We start from the raw sequence: 14,757 nt of genomic DNA, 5'->3' as shown, positions 1-14,757 counted from the left end.
ACTGAAGGGTATAAAACAGTTAATAAATATAAAATAGTTGCTAAAACTCTCGATCGTGGCTCAAGAGTTGGCAGTTCGTCTTGTAATCAGAAGGTTGCCGGTTCGAGCCCCAGCTCGGACAGTCTCGGTCGTTGTGTCCTTGGGGAAGACACTTCACCTACTGGTGTTGGCCATAGGGGCCGATGGCGCGATATGGCAGCCTCGCTTCTGTCAGTCTGCCCAAGGGCAGCTGTGGCTACAACTGTAGCTTGCCTTCACCAGTGTGTGAATGTGAGAGTGAATAAATAGTGGAATTGTAAAGTGCTTTGAGGGTCTCGAAAAGCGCTATATAAATGCAATCCATTATTATTATTAAAATAGTTTTCAACCAGTAAAGGTCATTGTGATATTCTGGATTAGGCTCTTAAAAGGATCAGGACAGAAGGACGTGGATAGGTGCCTTTATTGAACAGCAGGACATCACACACTAACTTGTTGTTTCTTAGCGGTGCAGAAAACTACCCTTTTTTGTTGTTATATATTGGTCAACCAAGAACTAGCCCTGTAACAGGCACTTCTGTATTTTACCACTGGGGGGCAACAATTCACTCTATTACATTCCTCCCCTTTTAGATTTGTAATTGAAGTAAGCAACCTTTTAACGAATGTATTTCACTGCCCCCACCAAAAAGAAATATTCTGTGGCCCTTATGAACAATGAACAAATGTAGCCATTACTTCCATTATTAACTCTTCACTTCTAAAATAACTGGCAGTAAATAACTAAAACATAACTCTACATTTTCAAAGATTCAGTCTCTTTGGGGGAACTCTGCGTCTCTCTGGGTATCTGCGTTCCACAGATGGGCTTTGGGTGGTTTCTGGGTTGGATACTGGTGGTTCATCGGTTGTCTGTTTAGGTGGTTCAGGAGGTAAGGAGTGTGATGTTAAAATCCCAGGTGGACTTGGTGGTATCTCTGGAACAACACTGTCCATAATCACTTCTGGCCGTCCCTCTGAAACCGGTGAAAATATAACTGGGGGTTTCTCCACAGTCTGTCTCCATGGTAACAGGTGATCCACATGTATTGTGCGTGTTCTCTGTCCCTCTTGTATCAGGTAAGTAACACTTCCCATTTTCTTCAGAACTGTTCCCTGAGTCCATTTTGTTTCCCCCCCCCTGAAGTTTCGGATACGCACAGCGTCTCCCTCCGAAAAAACACGAACAGGTTGGGTTTTGTAATCATGGTGTCGCTTCTGCTCAGACTGTTTCTGTTCAATGTGTCTGCTTAGTTCAGGTTTCAGCAGGCTGAAGCGAGTCCGGATCTGACGTTTCAGGAACAACTCTGCTGGTGTACGACCCGTTACAGTGTGCGGTGTACTGCGATACATGATAAGGAAGTTTGCCAAACGATGACTGAGTGGCAATGTGGCCTTACCATCTGCTTCCAGCACATTTTTCATCAGGGATCGTTTCAGGATTTGTACTGACCTCTCTGCTGCCCCGTTTGATGCAGGATGATAGGCAGGAACAGCTGTGTGTCTGATCCCATTTAACTCCAGAAACTGATTGAATTCCTTTGACACAAGTTGAGGTCCATTGTCTGAAACAAGCTCTTCTGGAAGTCCATATGAAGCAAACAACCCTCTCAAAACCTCAATGGTGTTGTGTGAGGTAATGGATGGCATAGGGAACACTTCCAACCATTTTGAATGACTGTCAATGACAACTAAAAAGTACTGCTTGCCTTTTTCAGCGAAATCAATGTGAATCCGTTGCCAAACTCTCTCAGGCCACTTCCACGGATGGAGCGGTGCAACGGGTGGTGACTTCTGTACAGCCTGACAGACTGAGCAGCTTTGAACCAGTTCTTGTATATCACCATCACAGCCTGGCCACCACAGGTAACTGCGAGCGAGTGCTTTCATACGACAGATACCTGGATGTTCATGATGCAGGTCTTCCAGCACTTTCTGTTGGTAAACCGGTGGAATGATGACCCGTTGTCCCCAAAGAACACATCCTTGTTCTGCTGACAGCTCGTGTCTGCGTGTAAAGTAAGGCTTAAGTGATTCGTCTTGCATATAACTTGGCCACCCATTCATGGTGTAGCTCCAGACCTTGCTGAGGATTGGATCCTTCATGGTTGCTCTCTCAATGTCTTTAGCTACTATTGGTAGCTCTTCCACATGTGAGAAATAGAAGATACTTCCCTCAGCGGCAATGTTGTCTGGCGTATTCCGAGGTAGACGTGACAATGCATCTGCATTAGCATGTTCAGCTGATCTTCTATATTCAATGTCATAATTGTATGCCATTAGAATAAGAGCCCAGCGTTGCATTCTTAGTGCAGCAAGTGTTGGGACAGCTGACTTTGGCCCTAGTATAGCCAGCAGTGGCTTATGATCTGTTATGAGGGTGAATTTCCTTCCATACAGATATTTATGGAATTTCTTTACTCCAAAAATTATGGCAAGGGCCTCTTTTTCTATCTGGGCATACTTTCGCTCAGCTTCAGTTAATGTTCTTGATGCGAAAGCCACAGGCCTTTCCTCTCCATTTTCCATGACATGAGAGATGACTGCGCCCAATCCATAAGGTGATGCATCGCAGGCTAACTTCAATGGCAGATTTGTGCTGTAGTGCACCAACACTTTGTTCTGCAGCAGTAGACTTTTTGCATCCCTGAATGCTTTTGCACATTCCATGGTCCAAATCCATTTAGCATCTTTTCTCAACAGGTTATGCAAAGGCTGAAGAATGGTGGATGGATTTTCCAAAAATCGACTGTAGTAATTTAGAAGACCAAGAAAGGACTTCAGTTCAGTGACGTTTGTTGGTTCTGGTGCATTTGCTATGGCTGCTACCTTTTCCTCTAAAGGATGCAGACCATCCCTGTCAATACGATGTCCCAGGTACTCCACACTGCTCTGAAGAAAGTGGCACTTGGAAAGCTTCACTCTGACACCATGCTTCTCCAGACGTGTGAGTACTTCCTCCAACCTCTTCAAATGATCCCTTTCAGATGAAGCAGTGATGAGGATGTCATCCAAAAAGCAGGTGACATGCTCCATCCCCTGAAGGATTTGATCCATCACAGACTGGAAAAGAGCCGGAGCACTGGAAACACCATAGCTGAGGCGATTGTACTTATAGAGACCTTTGTGTGTGTTGATGACCAGATACTTCTCTGATTCTTCATCTAACTGTAGCTGCTGATAGGCATGAGAAAGGTCAAGTTTACTGAAGGATGTTCCTCCAGCTAAAGTGGCAAACAAATCTTCAGTATTTGGAAGTGGATATCTTTCCTCTTCAACACACTGGTTGACACTGACTTTGTAGTCACCACATATCCTAATTGTTTTGTCTGCCTTTGGCACAGTAACAATAGGGGATGCCCACTCACTTTTCTCAACCTTTGAAATAACCTTCACCTTTTCCAATCTGTCCAGCTCCTTTTCCACAGCTTCTTTTAGTGCATAAGGAACTGGGCGAGCTTTACAGAAAATTGGTGTGGTGTTTGGTTTAGTGTGGATTCTAGCTTTAAATCCCTTTATGCAGCCTTGGTCATCCGAAAACACTGCCTGATGGCGCTGAATCACTTCTAGTACTCCTGGCTTTGCTTCTTTCTGCACCAGTACTTTGTGTACTGTGAAAATCTGTTTCCAGTTCAGCTGTAGTTTCTTTAACCAGTTTCGTCCAATCAGAGCTGGTCTGTCTCCCTGAACAACGATCAGTGGTAGGGTGATGTTTTGAGTCCCATACTGTACTGGTAACATAATATATCCACGCACAGCAATGTGTTGGCCTGAGTAGGACTTGAGCTTTAGCCCACTGGCTGGTTTTATAGGGAAATGAGTGAGATGCATCTGATAATACTTGTCTGATACTACCGACACTGCTGATCCTGTATCCAGCAGCATGGTGGTGTTCTTGCTCCCAAGCACAACATCCACTGTGTATCCCTTCTCACTGGAGGTGATGGAGTACATTGAATAAACTCCAAAAAGTTCAGCTTCATCATTCCTACTTGAGCATTCATCCTCAGTTTCCAAATACTGAGTTTGCTGACTGAATTTTTTATTCCTGCAAGCACGTGCAATGTGTCCTATTTTTGCACAAACATGACACTTTTCGCTCCTAAATTTGCACTCACGTGCTGAATGCTTTCCACCACAACGATAACATGGTTGCTTCATTCCTGTGTCTTTTTTAGGTCCCTTCCAGTTCTTTGGCTTGTTATTGCCCTCTTGCCTGTTCTGTCCTTTCCATCCTTTGTTGAAAAAATTTGGAGCATTTGTCAAGGCATTTACGTGGTGAGGGTCCTGGCGTCCTGAGAACTCCATCGTATTTTTCGAAGCGAGTTCCATGGATACGGCAATCTCACATGCACGTGGAAATGTAAGATCCTTTTCCGATAGTAGCTTGCGCTGCACAGCATCAGAACGCAGCCCACTAACAAAACGATCCCTCAGGGCCTCATCCAAATATTGTCCAAAATCACATGTGGCTGACAACTGCCTCAGGGCGACAACATAGTCAGAAACTGCCTCCCCTTCTTTCTGGTTACGTTTCTGAAAACGAAAACGCTCAGCTATCACCACTGGAGTCGGCTTATAATGCGCACTTAACGCCCCAGTCAGCGCTGCATATCCCATGGTACTCGGTACCCTCGGAGACACAAGATTCTTTAGCAGCCTGTATGTATCTGCTCCGATCACAGAGAGAAACGTGCACACTTTCTTCTCATCGGAAACATCATTTGCCAACATCCATTGCTCCAACCGCTCCAAATATGACTCAAAATCTTCCTTCGATTCATTATACTCTTCAACACGACCCACATGCATCGCCATGTTAGCTCACCAAAAGCTGTTCCGCTGCAGCCGTGAAGAAAACGTCTTGATTTGTCTTTTTCTTTACATGTGAACACAACCCTCCTACAGCCTCTGTCACGCTGTGGAAATCTTTAGAATCCTCGTCGCCAGTTGTGATATTCTGGATTAGGCTCTTAAAAGGATCAGGACAGAAGGACGTGGATAGGTGCCTTTATTGAACAGCAGGACATCACACACTAACTTGTTGTTTCTTAGCGGTGCAGAAAACTACCCTTTTTTGTTGTTATATATTGGTCAACCAAGAACTAGCCCTGTAACAGGCACTTCTGTATTTTACCACTGGGGGGCAACAATTCACTCTATTACAGTCATATTTGCCTGTTTGTTGTTCTGCTTCAGCTTTGGGACTTAATTTATAGTTTCCAGGAATTAAAACAGCTCAGGATGTCCTTGTCGTGGTATTCCTGTTAAAGAAAGGCATGCTGTGATGCTGCCTCCCCCATACCCTTAAAGAATTTCTAATCAGTCCAAGATGTCATGAATTAATCACGAAAAAACAGAAAGACCTTCTTGCGTCAGCTTGCATTGTATTTAACTGGAGCTACATTTATTCCGACTTTCCCTTCTATTGGTGTATCTGATCCCGTCTAAGGGTCGGGGGGGGGGGAAATGGACCTTGACTCTATAAGGCGGAGCTTAAACTTTTGTGACTTTGGCGAAAAACGATTTTACCCCCACTTCACTGCTGGAGTCACAGTTTCGTTTGTATCCGTGCAGTTAGGAATAACGGGACCGCTGCGGCGTCCAGTGCCAAATTGCAGGCAACGGGCGACATGGGTCTGATTAAATTTATAAGTGCGATCATTACTAGAGCGCTTTTTATCCTGATTGCTCTCATCGGTGTGTGGAGAGTGACTCGGGTGAAGGAACATGACTTTTACTGGTTGCTAACTTTCCTCTTTTTGCCGCTTGTTCTGGAAATGATAATAACCCTGAGGAGGAGGAAAGGAAAGGATTACAAATGGTGAGATGTGAAGCATGAATGTAAGAGTGTGGAAATGTGCTGTAAGGCTGTAATTATATTATCCTTCAGTATGCATTATGTTACTTAACGACTGGAGTTTGCACAGCTACTTGGTATAGATGTACAGTATATGACTAAAACTAAGCGCTTACCATTTCCCCCAAAAACTTTATCCCTTCCCCCATCTCCCCCGAGCATCCTATATCCTGCCTGTCCCTCTGCTGCTATTGTTAAGCTGTCCTAAGACATTAAGTTGGGGTGGTACCCCTTAACTCATATCGCAGATCGCAGTCTCCCCTGTCTTCCTGCATGCTTGAAATACATTGTGTTGTTCTATTTTTCTGACGTGATATTGCATTTCATTCAACAACTTATTGAAGTGCTATATTGTGTAAGACTGTGCATTTAATGAAGCATCCACCAATCACTGAGGAGGTTAATGGATGCCTCAGAATATCTGTTGTTTTAAAAATCATGTTGCGTGGTAGTATTTTGAGGAAGTAAACTAGAAGCAAAGTGATAATAAAATACTTAATATTGTGGCAGTAACTAATAATTATTTCAAACTGCCAAATCTCCAAAAGAACACAATGAAAAGCATCTGTTGTAATCTTATTTATCTTTAAGGGGTATCAGTTCTGTATATGGTTTTTTTTTTCTTTTTTACTAATTATAAATAAATAAATAAAAAGTCTGAATGATTCTGGTCATCTTGCAGGTTTTCCCCACCCATCTTTCTGTTTCTCATTAGTATCATTCCCTCCATGTGGCTCCTGGAGCTCCATCACCAGCAGAATAAGAACAGCGAACCTCAGGTACTCCATGCCAGAAAGATCAATTATATAACTTGCTTAAAATAATCTCCTGTTTCTCAAACATGTAATTTAACAACAGATGTTGGTGAGTGGGAAGTTTGCAGGCGTCCAGCTCTGTAAAATAACCGTTCATTATACATTCATTTACAGATTCCATCGGATATCCCATTTGCTTTTAGGTTTATACAGGCTTACCTACAAGAGAATAATAAGTAGCCTGTGAAATTAAGTCTGTAAAATCTTCTTTCATCTGTTTCAGTGTCAAAAGCTTGATTCTTTGGATCTGTACAACCTCATTCAAAACAAGACCTCCAGAAACCTCACGATCACGGATTCCCTGAAGGTAAGAGTGATGGAAAGAAGAAGAAAAAAAGAAGAAAACTGATTTTATACCATTTGGCACTCATAGTCAAATATATCATGTTGAATAGTGTTGTGAAACTAACAGAGCGTTTCCGAATGAACTAACTAAAGGCAGACAAAATTCTCAGGAAAGTTGCTTAGACAAGTCTCTTGGTGTTTACTTCCACTGGTTCTATCTGTTTTGTATTGTTCCCTTTTACTGCTCACAGCTGTATGCCTGCCATGTCAGCACTTTAAAGCTGCCACATAATCATTCATGAGAAAGTCACTGCTCCCAGCCAGGAAACAGTCAAATGCTCACCATAAAAAACCACAGCTTGGGCTTCAGGTGTTTGCTCGTGAGGCTGAAGTTTTACCTCATACAGAGCTTGCTTCTTGATGATAAGCTAACTGCCTGCTGGCTGTTTCTCTTTGATAAAGCCAAAAAGAAAAACACAAAAATGTTTAGCAAACCATATAATATAAAAAAAATCTGTCAAGTCTCTTTTAAAATTCGAGATTCAGGGTGATTTAATGAAATAGTTCTTGGAAACTCTTTACACAGAAGTGTGGATTTAATGTAATACTGAAACTTTAAGTTCACAATGTATATCCCAGAATAACCTCGTCATCAGACACACTGTCTGCAATGCATAAACTTTAACCTTTCCCCCAGTAATTATTGTTTAAATAATTATTATTATATGCGTATGTGCATATAAATTATTATTAATTATTTATATGCACACACAGGGTTAGGAAAATATATATAAATATATATGTAAAGCATATTCTCTTTCTATTAACTTCTATTAACTTCTATTAAATTGTATATTGAAATACCAGCGTCCATGTCTTTTCTCAATTTAGTTGTGGACAGTGCTGCCAGGCTCTTCAAGGGCAAAGAATACGAGACGTGGTTATCAGGAACTGAAATCTGACTGTGTAATACGGGATCCCTGAAGAGACTTAACTGGAAAGCTTCATACAGACTGATTCCGATATGTTTAGAAAGATTTCAACATCAGAAGACTGGCAGTCTAGTTTTGGCATTAGAGACTGAACAATATAGAAAGTAACCACTAATAGGAAAAACAGAAGTTCTGAAGGCTTGCAGTCAGTGATGATCATTTTATTTGTTGTTTTGACAGTTTCAACTGTTTTTTCTTAGTGTTAAATTTTCCGATATTATGACATTTTGGTTCAAAGGAACTCAGGTTTTCACGTTGACAGCAGAATTTCAGTCACATAGTTTGCTTTACTTATGCTTCTGCAGCACTGCATTTAATTTTATCTGAGGATGGAGAGTATTTGATAACTAGAGAAGTTATGAATAGCTGAGAGACGTGATCAAAGAAAAAGAACAATCTTCAATTGTGTTTTATTATAAGAACGCTTTGAGTAATTCAACAAGAAAGGAATAGATGAGATTTGAGATGAATATCACCAGCATACAGTACAAATCCTTCAGGTAAACAATAAGTTGAAGGATAAAGGATCCAACAATCAACCTCTCAGGAACCTCACTGTTCACAGGTCACAGTCAAATAAGTATAAGCAATAAGAGCATTTATAAGTCTTTCTTTCAAAAGTCTTTTTATTAGACAAAGGTTCCAATACAATGTATACAATAACACAAAATGCTTCAGAATATTCAAAAGTTTCAATCCCTTAACCCTTAAAACAACAAATAATTGGAAGCCTGCTGCCCAACTAAACAAAAAAACAAACCAAAAAACAAACAAACAAACAAAAATTTTTTCCAAATCCATACAAGACTTTATATCTTTTAGCCATTGTGTGTGTGAGGGGGGAGAAGAGCCTTTCCACTTCAGCAGTATAGCTTGCCTGGCCAACAATAATGAAAAGATTAATGTTCTGAGTCTGGAGTTGGACAGATTCAGATTCTGGACCGCACCAAACAAAGCACAGAGTGGCTCTGGTTCAATTTGATGCTGCAGGACTTCAGACATGGTATGGAAAACAGATTTCCAAAAGGTGGACAAAGAAGGGCAGGACCAGTACATATGAAACAATGTACCAGGAGCACCCCCACACCTTATACAGGCTGGGTCCACCCCTGGACCAATGCCCCCGATGAACTATCTTAAATTGGATAAGTGTATGTCGAGCACACATTGATATATTGTGAACCTGGCCAAGGATAGAGTCCCACAGTTCATCCGTAATATGAAGAGCATTTATAAGTCAATACCAAACACTCAGTCTATCAGTTGGCTGGGTCCATCACTATCAAAATGACTGTCAAGAGTAGCATTTCTAAATGGGTGTGCTTTGCGTCAGATGATGTAAGAATAAACCTTTGATAATGGAAGCAATATTTAATTCAGGAGGTCATTAAAATAAGAGGATTGAAACTTCCTGTGCAGTCAAACTGTTTTGAAAGCTTTTCACGTTGATGGTTTTCTTACAAATGGAAATAAGTAATGAGGAGAGTGTGTTGAGAAGATGGGAGAAGTACTTTGAGGAACTCACAGATTAATTAAAAGAGAATGAGGGGAGGACAAATGGAGAACAGGCAGAGGGGAACTGTGAAGACGATGAAGCGGGGCTGCTGGCCGAGATTACCTGTGGGGATATGAAGATGTCCAGGAGAGACAGCAATGATCAGATTGTTTAACACAATTTTGGAGCGTGAGAGGATGCCTGAGTTTAAATACCTGTGGTTACCCATCCAAAGTAACAGACAGTGCACAAGAGTGGTGAAGAAGAGAGTGCAGGCAGTCTCAGAGTGATTTGTGATAGAAGAACAGCAGCAGGAGTGAAAGGCAAGGTTTGCAAGATGATGGTGAGACATGCTATTATGTCTGGTTTGGAGAGAAAGACGAGAGGCGGGACGTTGAATATTTGCAGATTTTCATTGGGTACGTTGGGTTTGAAGACAAAGTTGAGAAGCTGAGGCGGTTTGTTCATGTGCAGAGGATGCTAAGGCAGGAGGAAAGCGGAAGATCATAGAGAAGATTCATGTGTGTAGTGAAGGAGGACATGGAGAGGGTTGGTGTGACAGGGTGAGATGGAGTAAACGTCATACAGCTGAAACGAAGACTTAGTGGAAAAAATAACTCTGTTTTACGTAGTTAGCATACAAACACTACATTTCAGGACACCTGTCAAACAGTGAGGCCACAATGTAGCTGCAAAGACTATTTTAAATTGTATGACTTTTAAAACTTGCAAAAGTAGCCTGCATCTACATAACTATCAGAATAATCTCCAGTGGTCACATTGCTTTTACAGCCACAGCAATTAAGAACACTGAATAAAACTGCAGTTGTAAAACATTACAAATGAAACAGACTAAATTTTCTACACTGATTGGAAACACATTACTACAGTGACCAATAACAGTAAGAGGAGTGATTTAAACCAGACTATATAAACAATTACTAGACCACAACCACCACACCCATTTCTCCCAGGAGATGAAAGAAAAAACACGTTTTTTAAAAATGGCTGCAGTTAGTTGCAGCGTGTCACTTATAAAAACAATGTACAATGTTGTGTGGGATGATAAAATCACTGAAGGATAATTCTGGCAATGTTCTTCATTTTTCTTACTGTCAACAAATCCCATTGAAATATGATAACATACAATGATATCATGTGAATGCCAAGTTTGGCTGTGTTGACAAAGTATAATGTAGTGTGTTCCCCTGACACTAAACTACCACTGTCATCCAAATCTAATATTAACACGTAAAAGATAATTTAGTCACGTCTTGTGGTAAGTGATGTATTAAATTCTGTTTTAGTGTGGTTTGCAACTGTGTCAGTTACTCTTACAGTCACTGAGCACTTTATTAGGAACACCAATTTAATTGAACCGAGGTCAGTTTTTACTGACAGTTGCAGAAAAGACAGTTCTGATGCTAGTTATTATCAAGGTAAGAGTGGGTGTTGGGTGAAACCCGATACTTATAACTCGGTCAGTCCATCAGAATTGTCTTTTGACCAATTTTCTTTGGTCATAAAGGATAGGATTCCCACCCCACCTCTATCCTCCTCTGTCATGAACTCTCTCTTCGAAGGTTCATGTTGACATCTGTTCTAATAGGGCTAATTTCTGCATTCTTACGGGTATACAAGTGAGCTTAAACCAACTTTAAATATCTGTTAATGTCTTTTCTTTTTCCAGGATATTGGCAATTTTTTCTCTGCTGTTTGTGCGAATGACTGGATCCTGGCTCTCCATCAGATCCTGCTCATCCTGCTCATTGTGGGGAAGTGGCTCCTGCCCTTGGGAGGCGGGGTCACAAGAGATGAGTTGTCTCAACTTCTTCTAATCTTTGTTGGCACTGCAGCAGACATCCTGGAATTTACTAGTGAGACACTATCAGATATCAAGTGGGTGACTAATCATGTTCCATCTCCATGTGCATTTATTTTAATTTCACACAGAGCCATGTACATGTGTTGATAATATATCAATGCAATAACTGAAATAAGCAGTGAAACTCTTTCTTCACTCTTCACCGTGTTTTTTTGTTTTGTTTTTTACAGAGATAACAATGATATGCTGGTCTATGTCATCTTAGGTGTATGGACCTGGAGTATGTTGCAATTTCCACTTCATCTAGCAGGTCAGTGCGTGTTAGTGTATCAAAATGTAACTTTAGTGCTTATTAAGGGCCTACACCATAAAGACACTAATTCCCTAGTAATTCAACATGTTTATAATTTTGCCAAACATCCCATCAACTGCTGGGAGTAAACGGTGATGTAGATAAGTTCTCCCTAGTGCCATCACTTCCCGAGTATCAAAACCAAAGGGCATTGCCACCGACATGGAAATGCTGCTTCCTTCAGACCTATACTTAAAAAAAACTGCTACATGAAGTAGTCAGAACTGGGAATTTGTGCAAATAATTAGAGATAAATTGACAAAGCTTCAAGTTCTCATTTTACCTGAGAAGAGGAATCTCTTATTAGGCCGCTGTGTTCTTGAAATTGCCAAACCCTAATAATGATCTCAATTCTCCATAACCCCATCTCATAATTTATAAGTAACCCTAATGATGCAGTTATATGCATCTTTACTATCGCAGTGCATTTAGAGCACTTAGTACTCTGTGTTTGCACACAGAGAGCCATGTTCACTTTGTCTGGATCTCTTTTAAACACACAAAGAATTGATAGACAAATGCAACATATTCATATAATGCAGAGTTGACTTTGGAAACAGCCACTGAGAAAAAAAAGATCAATTTAGAAGCTATTCTGGAGTTTCTGACACATCTTACAATCTTTAAGATAGGGTATATGGTCAAGCATTATAATACATTTTTGAAAGGTTAAGGTTCTTGAAAAATGTTTGATGATTAAAGGCGTGAACCTCATCAACCCTCTTCAAAGAAATTAGACAACAACCACTGAATATATTAAAGATTAAAGGGTTTAAAAGCTTGACTTTCCAATTACACTAGCATGGTTTCCCCATCCCCCTATAACACAGGAAAACCACCAAAGACTGTTTATAGTTTGACTTGACTTATTCAAATATTTGGCTAGCTCTACATATTTGATCTGATAGATTTTTATACCAGCTACCCCTCCTGACAGAACTCCCAGGGAATTTGTGTGTACTGTCCTCAAATCAGGAACCCTCAGCTTTCTATGTGACTATGTAAACCATTACACTCCAACAAACACATTAACTGGGTAACATAGGAGTCCTGTGCATATGTGAAGAGTTTTCACTTCTATGATAGGTTAGACTTTTTTGAGGTTTAAACAGCTAAACAATAAATGGATAGCCTTTGTTTTAGTTTTTAGCCATTTAAAGGCTAAAAATGATGCTTTAACTGTAGGTCTTAGTGATGCCCCTCCTCTTATCTACTGATCTACTTAAAGAAGTAAGCTGTTCTAACTGTTTCTCCCTCCCCTTTATCCAGCTTTCTTCTAATTGGCTAACTTTCTTATGGGTGGGAAGATATAAGTTCAAGGGAAAAGCATAATAGGTATCCTTTATGTGTGACTATTCCAGCATTTCTTTAGAGAAGAACGATTTACCTCTTGAAAAACAATAGCAGGGAAGGTTGCTCTAAATAGCAAGTGTGGCGTCTGTCAGACTACATCAAGCTACCTGAATGAAACCTTCATTTCACTCCCAATCTGTTGCTTTTTCTCTCCTTATCTGACATAGTGGTGAACTCCACACCTGGCAGAGAGGCTGATCAGGGTGCACAGGAGTCTCTCTTGACTAAGCACAGCACTGACATATGGAACATCATTCAGGCGCTGTTTATCCAGGACGGCCCTTTTCTGTGTGTCAGGCTCACTGTGATGGCCTGCTTCAAAGTCTTCCACCAGATGCTTGTCTTTTTTGCCATCAAGAACTTCCTAGTGGTTGCACTGAACTTGTACAGGTTTGTTGTTATATGTCAGGACTTCAGAACCTCCAGTGACAATGATGCCGGGGGCACCGCCATCCCATGACTTTGACGCATAAACAACAAGTGTAAACGGAGGTCTGGGAGGATTTTACACCAAACTTTTTAAAGATTTTTCAGTTAAAAAGAAAACTACACCTGGAGCAGGAAAATAAAAAGAATTTAATGCTCTCTGCTTTCTTCACACACTTCTACTGTGTGAAATACAGAATTCAGAAAACTCGGATATGCTGAGCAGCTAAGTTCAGAGACTCAACTGCTTAGCATCCAGTTCAGCCTATGAAAATCTCTGTCAACTCATTCATGTAGTACTTATATCCGGTTATGAATACATGATCTAAATGTTAGTTTCAACTATGCACGGTATAAACTGGTTTGTTTGTTTGTTTGTTTGTTTGTTTGTTTGTTTGTTTGTTTGTTTGTTTGTTTGTTTGTTTGTTTGTTTGTTTGTTTGTTTGTTTGTTTGTTTGTTTGTTTGTTTGTTTGAATGAATGAATGACTTACGTGACCAACAGCACCAGGGACACAGCAAAACAAGGAAACAGAGCAGAACAGGAAAAAGGTGTGGCGGTCACAATAATAAATATCTCCATATAAGAAAATAGTGCAAATCTACAACACTAAGCCTGTCAACACTCCACAATGCCTTAAAGTAGCTCCAGTGCCTCTGCTTATCAGTGCAGCATAAAATAACTGAAGTCCCAGACTTTCAGGTAAGACTTTTGTGCTTAATGGCTGAGAGGACATGAGGTCACCAAGAACAGGAAGAGAAAAATAGATGAGAGCAATGGCTCAGAGGCTAGGAGGTGTTGACAAAAAGCTCGACAGCATTTTTCCTGTCTTAACGCAGACAGGATGTTCCGGCTGACTAAAACAAACCCTGATCCAGCAGCTGGCTGTTAAAGAAAAGAACTTTAGCAGCGTGGATAATTATTCCACACCTTGATTGATGGTTAGTTGTACCTCTTGGATGGTGATGCTTAAAAAGTAATTCATGCCCCCCCCCCCTTCTTTTTTAACAAGTATCAGAAATGTAAAATAATCCCTGAAGTGGGTGAATTATCTTATCGTTCGTGCAATATTGTTAAAGTAAGTAAAAGTAAGTAAGTAAAATTTATTTATATAGCGCTTCTCACAGATAAAAATCACAAAGTGCTTTACAACACAGAAAATGGGAATATAAAACAATATAACAGTAAATAAAACAATGTAAAACAATAAAACTATAAAAACAGCATAAGAAGAAATTAATCAAATGCTTTTCTAAATAAAAATGTCTTCAGCTGTTTCTTAAAACAATCAATGGAGTCCGTGCAGCGAAGAGACAGTGGGAGAGAATTCCACAACC

At 40.5% G+C, this 14,757-nt stretch overlaps 2 protein-coding genes across 3 annotated transcripts; one reads left to right on the top strand and one right to left on the bottom strand.

Moving 5' to 3' along the window:
- Window positions 1-424: 424 nt before the first annotated feature.
- On the bottom strand, window positions 425-5,180 carry LOC113035456 (uncharacterized protein K02A2.6-like). Its single transcript, XM_026191038.1, has one exon. It carries the CDS (start codon window positions 4,834-4,836, stop codon window positions 784-786), a length of 4,053 nt encoding a protein of 1,350 aa, XP_026046823.1. The 5' UTR covers window positions 4,837-5,180; the 3' UTR covers window positions 425-783.
- A 376-nt stretch (window positions 5,181-5,556) lies between these two features.
- On the top strand, window positions 5,557-13,812 carry LOC113035009 (transmembrane protein 26). Of its 2 annotated transcripts, none has more exons than XM_026190237.1 (6): window positions 5,557-5,842; window positions 6,594-6,657; window positions 6,917-7,000; window positions 11,156-11,364; window positions 11,521-11,600; window positions 13,163-13,812. In XM_026190237.1, exons 1-6 carry the CDS (start codon window positions 5,652-5,654, stop codon window positions 13,453-13,455), a joined length of 921 nt encoding a protein of 306 aa, XP_026046022.1. In that variant the 5' UTR covers window positions 5,557-5,651; the 3' UTR covers window positions 13,456-13,812. The 2 variants fall into 2 exon arrangements, with proteins under 2 accessions (XP_026046022.1, XP_026046021.1); XM_026190236.1 differs by having other exon boundaries at window positions 6,561-6,657.
- Window positions 13,813-14,757: the final 945 nt, after the last annotated feature.

This window comes from Astatotilapia calliptera, chromosome 13 (genome assembly GCF_900246225.1).
Source record: "Astatotilapia calliptera chromosome 13, fAstCal1.2, whole genome shotgun sequence".
Classification (NCBI taxonomy): Eukaryota; Metazoa; Chordata; class Actinopteri; order Cichliformes; family Cichlidae; genus Astatotilapia; species Astatotilapia calliptera.
This window is presented reverse-complemented; position numbering and strand designations above follow the sequence as displayed.